Below are 12,500 nucleotides of genomic sequence, written 5' to 3'. Positions count from 1 at the left end.
TGTCGCATTTACAAAACGCTCCAACTAAATTATTGTGCATATATTGTTATTTGTTATATTTATATCTATTTGATATGACAACTTATATGTTTACTGTTTAGCTTACCTGTATACTAACCGTGTGATCTGCCACTGCATCTCTCACAGCTACAATTTTTTTTTTTATTATTTCATCTTGCTTGGTCGTGTGGTATAATGGCTGATAGGGAATTAGAACAGCGATTACAACAGCTGACACTGGAGAATGCAGCTCTTCAGCAGAAACTGACTGATATTGGATCTACATCAGAATCAACACTCAAGTCTGAAGAGCAAGCGGTGTGCAAGGTAGCTGTCAAGTTACCACCTTTCTGGCCTGACAAACCAGCAGTATGGTTTGGGCAGGTAGAAGCTCAGTTTGATATAGCGGGTATTGTTGGTGATAATACCAAATATAATTATGTAATAAGTAGATTAGACGAAAAGTTAGCTGGGGAGATTGAGGATATCATTACCAGACCCCCACCCATAGGCCAACGGTATAAAAAGGTAAAAGATGAGTTAGTACGGCGTCTTTCAATGTCAGAGGAACAGCGGGTACGCCAGCTTATTAGTGTAGGGGAGCTTGGAGACAGGCGACCATCGCAGTTTCTGCGTCATCTGCGTTCGTTAGCGGGTAACACCCTTACAGATGAAAATATTTTGCGCCAGCTTTGGATGCGCCGTCTTCCTCAAAATATTCAGGCTATTTTAGCTTCGCAAACTGAACTGAGTCTGGACAAAATAGCAGACCTCGCAGACAAGATCACAGAGATATCAGGACCCAGCCACCAGGTGTACTCCTGTGCGATGCCAGCGCCTGCACCATCGGTACTAGATTCTTTAGTAAAGACAGTGGAAGATTTAAGCAAGCAAGTTGCATCTCTTACCAACTCGCATCCTCGCGGTCGCTCACGCAGCAAATCAATATCTAGACAGCGTTCTCGCGGTGCCTCACCTAGAAATCCAGATATGTGTTGGTACCATAGAAGGTTCAATAGCAGGGCAACCAAATGTACCAAACCCTGCAACTGGCAACCCGACACCTCGCCGTCGGAAAACAGGAAACACAGTCAGTAGACGCGGCGACTGATTGTTCTCATCAAAGCCGCCGTATTTTTGTTACAGATAAACATTCGAAACTCCAGTATCTAGTGGATACTGGCTCGGATCTCTGTTGTTTTCCTAAGCGTCTTGCAAAAAACCGTCGTGCTTCTGCAGATTTTGATCTAAGCGCTGCGAATGGGAGTTCTATTAAAACCTATGGCAACATATCTTTGCATCTTAACCTAGGTTTACGCAGGGATTTCCACTGGAATTTTGTTATTGCGGATGTTGACACACCGATTATCGGCTCCGATTTTTTAAGTCATTATAATTTATTACCGGACTGCCGAAGCAAATGTCTCTTAGATGGTAGCACTGGGTTATCTATCCCCACTTCCATTGCATCCTCCAGTCAATCCAGTGTCAAGACCGTTATTTCTAATAACTCTAGTTTAACACACATACTTACTGAGTTTCCTGATGTCACGCGTCCACCTGGTCTACCTAGAATCATCAAGCACAGCACCGTGCATTATATTAAAACTATTGATGGTCCTCCTGTGTCGTGTCGTCCCCGTCGCCTGGCACCTCAAAAACTTACTGCTGCCAAAAAAGAATTTGAAGACATGGTTCAATGCGGCACAGCAAGACCCTCTAAAAGCGCTTGGTCGTCACCATTGCACATGACACCCAAAAAAGACAACACATGGCGTCCTTGTGGCGATTATCGCGCATTAAACGCTAGGACCATACCAGATAGATACCCCGTTCGTCATATCAATGATTTCGCCTGCAGCCTCGCTGGAGCTACTATTTTCAGCACTATTGACTTAGTGAAAGCGTACCATCAAATCCCCATTTTTGAAGAAGATATCGCGAAGACCGCCATCGTTACCCCGTTTGGCCTCTTCGAGTTTCCTTTCATGACCTTTGGGCTGCGCAATGCTGGCCAAACCTTCCAGCGTTTTATCGACGAGGTCACGCGGGGTCTCGATTTCTGCTTTCCTTATATCGATGACGTGCTTGTTTTTTCAGTGGACGAGAGCAGCCACAGAGAGCATCTGCGCGTCCTTTTTAAGCGCCTACAAGAGTACGGGGTGGTGATCAATCCATCTAAGTGCATTCTTGGTGCCAGCGAGGTTGTATTTCTCGGATATCTCATTAACGCTAATGGTACGCGGCCTCCTCTGGACCGCGTTCAAAAGCTATTAGATTTTCCCCCTCCTGACACCGTGCAAGGCGTGAGGCGTTTTCTCGGTATGATTAATTTTTATCGCCGTTTCATCCCTCATGCCGCCAAGTTTCAAGCGCAGTTAGTAGACGCTTTAGTCGAGATCAATGGCAAAGGCTCTAAACCGTATCCATGGACACCCGAGCTGTTGAGAGTTTTCGAAGACTGCAAGAAAAGTTTATCAGACGCCACGCTACTTACACATCCAGTAAATGATGCACCTTTGGGTCTTTTTACAGATGCTTCTAGCATGCACATCGGTTTACAGCAGTTGATCAATGGACAATGGTGCCCTCTGTCATTTTTCAGCAAGAAACTGACTCCCAAACAGTCGCAGTGGCCTGCCTACCATCGCGAACTTCTGGCGGTGTACGAAAGTGTACAGCATTTCCGTCACATTCTCGAGGTGCAACATGCAACAATTTTTACAGACCACAAACCATTGCTGTACGCTTTCGTACAGCGTCGAGAGAAATTGGCTCCCGCACAGCTCAACCAGCTTTCCTTTATTTCGCAATTCACAACTGATATCAGACCCGCCATTGATGGTAAAACCCTGAACATCGATTTAAAGGGGAAGGACGTAACTGTAAGTGTGGATCGCGTTAAACCAGCGTTCGTCGAGCAGTTTGTTTTTCCTTCAGCTCGCACACCTAGCTTTGTACCCGCTGGTCCTGCGTTGCCGTCATTACTCTCGCCTACTGTGGAAAATATTCCTCCCGTTTCTGCCCCTAATCCTGTTGTTACCAGGTCAGGCAGAACGGTTAGATTTAAGACTAGGTTAGATTTGTAAATATTAAGTTTTTCTTTGTAATGTCAAATATTTTAAGTTTTTATTTTATTTTATTGTTATATACTATAATTTTTCGCCTTAGTTTTTCTGTCTCCGTAGGGGGGTGGTGTAGCGTTTGTGTAGTACTTTCTTTCATATTTTGATGTATGTGGCAACACAAATACCGGCGGTTAATAAAAAGAAAACGAATGTCACTCAAGACAGACTTTAGAGGAGTGAGATATGTATATTTTTTCCATGGGTTTTTCTATAAGAATATAAATTAATGACTTGTTTTGTGAAGAATAAACCAATGAACAAAGTTAAATATGGGTTATGATTTATTATAAGATAGAGCATCCCATAGTAGTTTAAATTTACAATTAACAGTATTATATCCCTTCAATATTCAAGCAGTTGAAATAATAATAGTCAATAATATCATAATTCCAACTGCAACATTCCTGTTTGTAATTATCTGACACGAAAATCTGCGGTGCTAATATGTTGTCTATGTACGCTAGACGTCAATAGTGCGTCAACAATTATTTGACGTTGAAATTGAGGCATCTACCGTCTACACTCTACGGCCCACTTCCTAGTTCCTACACATAACACAATACACAGCAATCAGCATAGTGCATACAACTACACTCTTGACTCTACAGTTGAGAAAGTTTATTATTTCACTGTTCATTCTAAAATAAAATGGTAAACCATAGTTTCATTACATTGCATTAGATATTTTCTTATAAGTAATCATATTTTAATTTCAGGCTACTGAGGTCGAGGAAACTATCAAAAGAATTCAAGCTCATAAAGGTGTTATGGGTGTCGTCATTGTAAACCACGAAGGTTTGATCAATATCTAATATAGTTGCAGTGTGATTATTGATTAAAGATATATGTTTATATATATTTTAATAATTTCTTCGTATCGCAAGTAGTAAAGTTTTGCGTATTTCGAACTGCTTTAACATTGCAGAACTTATTTTTATAGATTGTATTGACTATATTAGCAAAATTCTTGTTATTGATACAGGTATTCCAATAAAGACGTCATTGGATAATGCAACTTCTGTGTTATATTCTGGTCTTATAAGTCAGCTGACAGAAAAAGCAAGGAATGTTGTTCGTGAAATGGTAAATTATAAAAATACTAGTGCATATTAATAATAAGCTTTTATCTATCCACATCTTATTGACATACATTATACAAAAATAAATATATTTATACAATTTTAATTACTAAGATGCCCTGCCCGGGAGAAGACCTTTTGCCAGGGTCTTTCAATTTTTACCAGCTACCCTTTTAACCTCGTTACCCCATCGCTCTTTTGGTCTGCCCTTGTGTCATTACATTTGGTTACTGATTTTGACCATCTGCTATCTGTATAACAATTTGGCTTTCATTTTGTTTTGGAAAATCCCAAGTTTTTGCCCCATATGTAAGGCAAGGCAGCAAGCACAAATCTACCACCTTTTTCTTTAGTTAAAGTTTTCATTTTCTTTTTTACCTTTGAAGATTTCTTTTAAGCTCCAAATAAAAATATTACAAAACCCTAATAAGATAAATTACAAACTTGTGATAAATATTTCTTTAATTTTTGACAGGACTCCACGAATGAGCTGACATTCCTTAGAGTTAGGAGCAGGCGCCATGAGATATTGATTGCCCCTGATCGAGAATTCATACTTATTGTTATTCAAAATACATCTGACTAGTCCGTGTATATTCTCATAAATACTAAGGGTAAAAAAGTAAATATTTGAATTAAGATATGTGCTAATTACAAACACCTTAATAAATTGGCTATACAAATGTGAAAAGGTATTAAAAGTAAATCTTTATTCAAATACATTTACATATTTATTTATTTTACCTTTAGTATTTATGTAAACTTCTCTTATGACAAGCATTGTATTCAGTTTAGTACATGAGTTTTTTTAATTATTTGCTGTGATTACTAAATTTAAAAACATAATTTTGTAATAATATGTTATTTCACTTAATTTTTAAAATCTCTCAGTAAATGTGTGACGTCACAGAACAATGACATAACCAGGTTAACAATTAAGCTTAATTTTTTGTGGCTATTATTTATTTTAATAAACTTTACACTAATATATCTTGTTGTATTGCACCTAAAGTGATATGTTTATATTTTTTTTATTAAAGTATTCATCTTAAGTTCCTTTGAGAAAGGAGCATGTACTTCTGAAAAGGATAGCAAGAGCAACACACTTGCAAGCCCTCTGGCTTGTTTGTGTATTGTGAGCGGTATCAAAATCAAGGCAGCTCTCTTCCCTGTTGCTGCCAAAAAATATTACACTAAAGTAACTCTGGTACCGAGATAAGGATAAAGGATGTTTGCCGGTATCTGCACTTTCACCTTCCTTTTTTTTGTACAGAACAGGGGGCAAACTGGCAGGAGGCTCACCAGGTGTTAAGTGATACCGCCGCCCATGGACACTCAACTCTCACTCCAAGTGACCGCGAAACTGAAAGTCGTTCGTTATCGGTTATGTCAGTAAGTATTCCAATGCTGGCTGTGGCTTTAAGAAGAGTGTTTTCGAAAAGAGGAGTAGCGACAAAGGGTGTTTTTTTAGCGGAAAACGCGCAAACTTGTGTCTAAGACTTACTACTATCAATATATTGATAAATATCATCAGTGTAACAGAACTTATTATGTATTATTATTTTTTTGTGGGTAATATGCGTTACAAATTCTCTACCAAGGCGCGACTGCTTGTGTTGGAGGGTAATGACTCGCGCCTGTGCATAGTGCATACCCACTTAAGTGCCCATGTCGAAAGTAGTGTTACGGGAAAAAGCCCTTTTACGGCCAAGCTCAAGGCCACGGTCAAGGCCCTTCAGGCCAACAAAAGATATTCCATTTCAAAAAAGCTAGCAGAATTATAATAAACTATGTTTTCTACTAATATGTAATCTAGTGGTGCTCTGTGGCAGCCTGGTACTTTTAATTATTATCTTTATGTGATGTTATATCTACAATATTACTTATTGTAATAGGTCTATATATCTTACTCTATGGTAATAATTTCAGTAAATACTTTGTTCTTTGTAGCGTGGTACAATTGTTAATGTTTTTGTAATATAATTAATAGTTCAGGACTGAATTGTTGTTTTTATTGTAAAGAAATTATATTGTTACACTATGGCGGACAAGTTTGATAATGGTAGTGAAGATTTTAAAAGAAATTCTAATCCAGGGAACGATCATGAACAAGATGGCGAGGAGGTTTCCAAATTGAATGAAAAAGCCGGTGAATACATGAGGGATCTTTTAAGCGAGAAAATAAAACTTCCGACTAATAAGTTTCCAGTATCGTGTCGACTTATTGATCAAGGTTTGTAAAATTATTTTTAGCTTGTTTTTCTCATGTTAAAAAGTGCCATTAGTCGGAGAAGCGATATGATGCTTTAATCAAGTTATAAATTAAGTCATATTTTTTTATTGTATACAACAGACAACTATGTATTTTATATAGTGTTACAAATTTTCCACATTCAGGTTCATTGACCTAACCTAACTGTAACGTAAGCTTGGCAGTTAGCTACCAATTACACATATAGCACTGGCTTGGGTTTAATAGCATCAATTCTTTTTGAAAGTTGAGACTTCGTAATTAAAAAAAATCATAATGTTTTTACTAATAATTTGTCTGGAAACGTCAGAATTTTATATTTTTTAACTATTTTAATTAAACCAATGACTAAATTATTGTAATGTTATATATAATTAAACTTCATATCGCATTAAAATCGTTCTTGTTATTACAGAAGTTGAAAGACTTCAAGCTTCTGGCAGAATACCTCTTAGAGACAATAAGTATGTGGATGTATTCCGTGAAAAACCTGTCAAGGTTACAGTCAAAGTTCTGGTTCCTATTAAGGAACATCCAAAGGTAATATAGAAGATAATTTGAATTTTCCTGTTTATCTCCCGTCTTTCCCGTTTGATATAATTATATATATTGCTAGTTGCAAATAATTATATCAAATTAGGAACATATTTTATTGATTTATAAAATTAGTATTTCATACAATAACTAATATCAGAAATCTTAATATTTTTAATCTGTCTTTTACTTGTATTTATTCATTACTATACAGCTCTAAAACAAAATTAAAGTATAAGTTTTATTTCTAGTTTAATTTTGTGGGAAAGCTGCTTGGACCAAAAGGAAACACAATGAAACAGTTGCAAGAAGAGACAATGTGTAAAATGGCTATACTTGGTCGGGGCTCTATGCGGGATAGGTGAGTTAAAAATTCTGTATGTATGTATTAAAAACAGTTTATCACAATGTTAATTCATAAGTTGTATATTAAGTTTATCATTATTACTTTTCATCTAAATATTTGTTGTGGTGTGGTGCATTATATTACTTACTAACTAACAGTACCAAGATATTATGCTTTGCTAAATGCAAATGGTTTCAGTAAAAGACTAAAAAGATATTTCCAATATTATAGGAACAAGGAAGAAGAACTTCGCAACTCCCTGGACCCCAAATATGCTCACCTCTCTGATGAGTTGCATGTTGAAGTATCAGCATTGGCTCCACCTGCGGAGGCACATGCAAGAATTGCGTATGCACTTGCAGAAGTCAAAAAGTACTTGATCGCAGATGGTCCTGACATGATGCGTCCACCAATGCGTGAAATGATGGACAGAGGTTAGCAATTTTTATTGTCAAAATTTGCTTGGAGGCTTATTTATGTAGAAAATAGATTTTTTTATTATTTCATTTGTATGCTTTATAAACTCAAATAGTCAAACATATATCTTGACCCAATACAAATTCTTTACTCTTTAAAACCTCAGTAAGAATTAAGTAAAATATATACTAATTTATTTTTTTAATAAATATTACACAAACAAATGTAAAGAAAAATCCCAACCACAGTTCCTTTTTCTACACACTACATGCATTGAATATTTCATTAGGCTTCCAGCCTAAGAAAAAGTATTTAAAAAGGCCTCAACTTGATATAATTTTGTGAATTATGGGCAATTCCAACAACTATTACGGCTAGATTTCCGGTATTGGTTGTTTGTCCAATTAGTAAATGGTGTTTACATATTATGTTAAAATTATGACCATGGATTTTCTTCAACATTTCTTCAATGAAGTAAGATAACTAAATACATAATTGTCAATATTCTACAGTCATCAATATGATAAAAACCTTACACAACTCACTTAAAATCTTAAAAACATCTCCATCTTTACACTTTGTTAGGTAGGACCTAAATAAATATGAAGGGGTTTGTTGCCAGATCCAGGCTCTCTAAGAGCCCCTCTACTTCAATTGCCAGAGCACTCGCAGGGAGCTAAGGCAGTTGTATACAGTGCACGCACCCTTACAAATCGTTCAGTATCTTATCAAGGTCCCGTGACTCAAGGTTCGATCTTCAATTATGCTCATCAATCAGATTATTTCCTAAAGTAGTGTTTAAAAATGACATGACTTAAGTAAACAAAATCAGCAAAGCATTTAAAAACGGTTACACTTAAGATTAATAATAGTTAATACTTTACAAGTCTTTTTTGATATATTTAACGTTACTTTTTTGTAAATAGCACTTATGTTATTAAAGGAATGGTATTAGTAAAAACAATAATAACTGATACTGATATTTAGGACCTACAGTTTTTTCAAGTAATTTTGCTATTTAATATTATCTCTATACATCGCACTTTCTGTAATACAAAGGAATCATTCGAAAAAGAAGAATCTTGGGAAATTGTCTTTTAAGATTTTTATTTCTTCCACTCCACCTTGTTTTTTGAATAAAAAAGCATTTTTATTTAGATTATGGAATTTTACAGATTTGAAAAATTACGATTAACTAAAAAAAATTTAAGCTCAGCCCAAAAATATGGCAAAAATTGTGTATTATACAGAATCAGTCAGGAGTAACTGCTTGTAATGATTGTAGGTTTTAGCAATATAGGGATCTATTATATACATATGAGATCTACAAATTAACTACATTCTGTATAAATCGAAACAAACACGACGTAACGTAACGTTTGAACAGTCTAAATTCTTTGAATATGGACACTTTACTAGTTAGTACCTTGTAGCAGTAAGATCGGGGGACCCGCAACAGGGGTGTGAGAGAGGTGCAAATATGTTTACCGAGTTGTTATTGTCTTTCTTTATTCTCTCTCGGTGCTAACCGCTAGAAAATTTCATTTTGTGCCCTTATAATCGCACTATACCAATAACTAGTTAGGCCCTTGTATTACTAAAAGAGCGAAATATGAATATTCAATAGCAAAACTGCTTTACACAATCACACATTATTTTGAAAATATTACTCAAAGTCACATCCAGAGCACCATAGCGCGTGTGTTAAAAACTTAAAGAAAATCCAAAGAGATTGCCTAAACCGAATTTCTTATTAAATTTTTTATATATTCGATTATCAATTTATACAATTTTACGTCCTTAATATAGAAAACATGATTTTGTGCATGTTATTGCTTTTACTTTAAAGACTTATTTTCTAAAATTGCTTTTAAAAAACTCGTTTGCTTAAATTGTTGTGTATTAAAAAAAATAGATATTTACTTTTTAACTGTTTATATTGAAACCACTACTGGAAGTAGAATAGAAAAGAGTCTGCTCACCCGAGCCTCATTTGTGAGATGTTTTAACTTGTCTTCGCTGTTTCTTTCGTTAATATCAGACGTTTATATCGATAGCTAAACTGAAAATACACACCGATGCCTATATTTCTTATAAATAATTTGTTTTAGGAGCGCCTCCACCCATGTCTCGTCCGCCAGCGCCGCGAATGCCGCCGGCGCGTTCCATGGCTCCGGCCAAGACCAAGGTCTTTAGCATTTTGGACCGAGCTCGCAACGCCATGGAGAGCTCTTATGGATACGACGACTATTCTATGCAGGAACCCGTTAGTATAACTTCACTCTCAGATATTACCGTGAATCTGAGGGCGGATTCGACAGATTTAAAAAAATTACATGAATTGAAAACGTTTCAGAGTCGTCCACCGCCGCCGAACCGACAGGCCCCGGACTCCGATTTCTACTACGAGAGAGGCGGAGGTTCCGATCAATACTACGAAGAAGACAACAGCTACTATAAGGTACAAATATTACAAAATAAGGTTTACGCCTAAGGATATGTTCGAATAAGAGTTTTGGTCGTTTTTTAATGCTTTGCTTTAAAAAAAAAACAAGGAATGAAACAGACCACGGAATTATCATAGTATATATTTCAGAGCGAAGAGCCGCGCGAGTACAAAGCGACGGCTCGCGACGTGGGCACTCGGAGGTCGGGTCCTCCCGCCACGAGGAACTACAATAGGCCCGCGCCTTATCAGCGACAGCAGAAGTATGTGTAGACACACTTACTTATTTTTATTTTATTATGGGTGTCGTTGCCTTCCGGGGCTCCGAGTTCAGGTATTAACCGTTTATACGTTTTCACTTTTTTTATTCATTTTAAAAGTGGGTTGACAGTTTTGTTCCCGTTTGTGCTTTCTCTTTTCGCTGACAAAAAATTTATTCAATCTAATAAAACTTTCGAATCTTAAAATACATAATAAATATACGATGATAAAAATTAAAGCTTTTCATGAAAAATATAGCCTCGTCAACAAAACTACCACTAAATATTAAATATGTAATCAAAATAAAAATAAAACAATATTTTTAATATCTAAATAAATTTACAGGACCCATAAGAAACATTCGCAATAAATTGCGAAAAAGTTCGGACAAAAACCACAAAATTGAAGACAAATCCACAAAACCCTCATATGTTTCATATGCTTCCCTTAAATAATAAATGTCGATATATTCTACTATTACGCCTATTGCAAACATTTTCACTGAATTATGTATTTATATTAATTGTTTTTAAGACAAATTTGGAATGTTCAAAAATTGTATTTATAAATTTTATTTAAAAATTAGCTTCGAAATTAAAGCGGTCAAACGTTTACCCAAAAAGGTTTTATTTATTAATGAAATCTTAAAAAAGTATCTTCCACTCTTACAACTTTGTATTTAATATCAGCTAAAAGTCTATTTGATCCACAAAAAAATTTTTGACTTTGTGTAAATCGGCTTTGGGTTAAAAAATATTTATAAGCAGATAATTTTGCAATAATATTTAATCGTCGGTTTTGAAATTGAGTAGAAATTATTACGGAACAATTAAATTTAACTTTAATATTTAATCTTAATATAGATAGATATACACTTTCAACATGTTGTGAATGTACTAACGCAGTCCTTGACTAGACATGTTGGTCTTAGATTTAAAAATAATTTGATTCTTGTGTGAAACGTAGTAATAAACTGTCTTAAAAATAATAATTGTTTTTAATACTAGAACTACACCCCTTTTTGTTTATTTACAAGCAGACTTCGACGTATAAATATATGTATTAAATAATTAAAACAAAACTTTAAATGAAAATCTGTGTTGAACAACACATTAATAACCTAATTTATAAAATGTACTGAACGCAAATAATAGTTATGTCCATTTGAAGAATGACAACGAATTTACATTTTAGATTTAAAATATTAATGTATACTTAAAACATTAGTTCTAATATTATTTTATTAATTGCACCAGAAATGATAAATCAGCATTTAAGTTATTTTTAGACAAAAATAAACCAACTACAATATTATAAACTAATCCGGTTTATAGACAATCTAATGTAGGTTATAATAGATATTTAAATTGTGTTAAATACACTATCGTAAAATAATTAAATTGAAAAAAACCGCCTTTGTAATCGGTTATAAATCCATAATTATTCAAGTGATAGTAAAAATGGATACTTATTCAAACAGGTACAATCCGGAAATAATTTAATCATAAATATGCATGCATCTGAAAATTCTATATTTGGACGGATTTTGAAGGTAGGTAATAAAAATACGTCGGAATTGAGAATATTTTTGTAATAGATAATACACACTTGTAATTATTAAAACTCAAAACAGAAAAACTAATAAATACTTTAAATGTATGTTGTCAAAATATTGTGTAAGACTAATAAAAACTAGAATGTGGAAAATAATTATCTGTATTTCAGGGAGTTGTCAACAATGGAAGCTGGAGGTGAAGACAGCAAGTTGTCGGTAGACCTACTCCTCTTAATATGGAAATTAATAAGAGATTTAAATAAACACATTCGTTTTATTTTTTTAACCTGTTAGGTTGCAATGTTGAATGCATGATTTAATAGCTATACGAAATAAAACACTTAAATAATAATGCCCGACGGGTCGGGATGGTTGGAGCTGCTTAGCTTCTTAGAAGTGACTTCTATCTCGTCTTGACCAATGCGAAACAGATAAAAACGACTCGAGTCTCGATGTACGTTCAAAATTTTTAACTAATGATTA

The 12,500-nt window shown here is 35.0% G+C and overlaps 2 protein-coding genes across 5 annotated transcripts; both read left to right on the top strand.

Annotated features, from left to right (window-relative positions):
* Nucleotides 1-3,628: 3,628 nt before the first annotated feature.
* LOC125050666 (dynein light chain roadblock-type 2-like) lies at nucleotides 3,629-5,195 on the top strand. The gene is made up of 4 exons (XM_047650648.1): nucleotides 3,629-3,779; nucleotides 3,845-3,923; nucleotides 4,111-4,211; nucleotides 4,683-5,195. The coding sequence occupies exons 1-4, from the start codon at nucleotides 3,777-3,779 to the stop codon at nucleotides 4,791-4,793; spliced, it is 294 nt and encodes a 97-aa protein (XP_047506604.1). The 5' UTR covers nucleotides 3,629-3,776; the 3' UTR covers nucleotides 4,794-5,195.
* Nucleotides 5,196-6,112: 917 nt separating this feature from the next.
* LOC125050663 (glycine-rich protein GRP33-like) lies at nucleotides 6,113-12,326 on the top strand. 4 transcript variants are annotated; one of them, XM_047650642.1, is made up of 9 exons: nucleotides 6,113-6,440; nucleotides 6,874-6,998; nucleotides 7,244-7,353; nucleotides 7,570-7,772; nucleotides 8,378-8,503; nucleotides 9,867-10,021; nucleotides 10,112-10,216; nucleotides 10,352-10,464; nucleotides 12,188-12,326. In XM_047650642.1, the coding sequence occupies exons 1-9, from the start codon at nucleotides 6,248-6,250 to the stop codon at nucleotides 12,309-12,311; spliced, it is 1,254 nt and encodes a 417-aa protein (XP_047506598.1). In that variant the 5' UTR covers nucleotides 6,113-6,247; the 3' UTR covers nucleotides 12,312-12,326. The 4 variants fall into 4 exon arrangements, 3 of the variants coding, with proteins under 3 accessions (XP_047506598.1, XP_047506599.1, XP_047506600.1); XM_047650643.1 differs by lacking the exon at nucleotides 12,188-12,326 and adding an exon at nucleotides 10,808-11,450; XR_007117166.1 differs by lacking the exon at nucleotides 12,188-12,326 and adding an exon at nucleotides 10,808-11,450 and having other exon boundaries at nucleotides 6,114-6,440; nucleotides 10,352-10,535.
* The last annotated feature ends 174 nt before the right edge of the window (nucleotides 12,327-12,500 follow it).

This window comes from Pieris napi, chromosome 6 (assembly GCF_905475465.1).
Source record: "Pieris napi chromosome 6, ilPieNapi1.2, whole genome shotgun sequence".
In the NCBI taxonomy this organism is placed as follows: Eukaryota; Metazoa; Arthropoda; class Insecta; order Lepidoptera; family Pieridae; genus Pieris; species Pieris napi.
Note: the sequence above shows the minus strand (reverse complement) of the source record. Positions and strands in the feature narration are given on the sequence as shown.

Coding starts and splice junctions, on each gene's coding strand:
- LOC125050666 (XM_047650648.1), top strand. Junction 3,924..4,110: donor CGTCATTGTAAACCACGAAG/GTTTGATCAATA, acceptor TTATTGATACAG/GTATTCCAATAAAGACGTCA. Junction 4,212..4,682: donor GGAATGTTGTTCGTGAAATG/GTAAATTATAAA, acceptor AATTTTTGACAG/GACTCCACGAATGAGCTGAC.
- LOC125050663 (XM_047650642.1), top strand. CDS start 6,248: ATGGCGGACAAGTTTGATAATGGTAGTGAAGATTTTAAAAGAAATTCT. Junction 7,354..7,569: donor CGGGGCTCTATGCGGGATAG/GTGAGTTAAAAA, acceptor CCAATATTATAG/GAACAAGGAAGAAGAACTTC. Junction 7,773..8,377: donor GCGTGAAATGATGGACAGAG/GTTAGCAATTTT, acceptor GTTTGTTGCCAG/ATCCAGGCTCTCTAAGAGCC.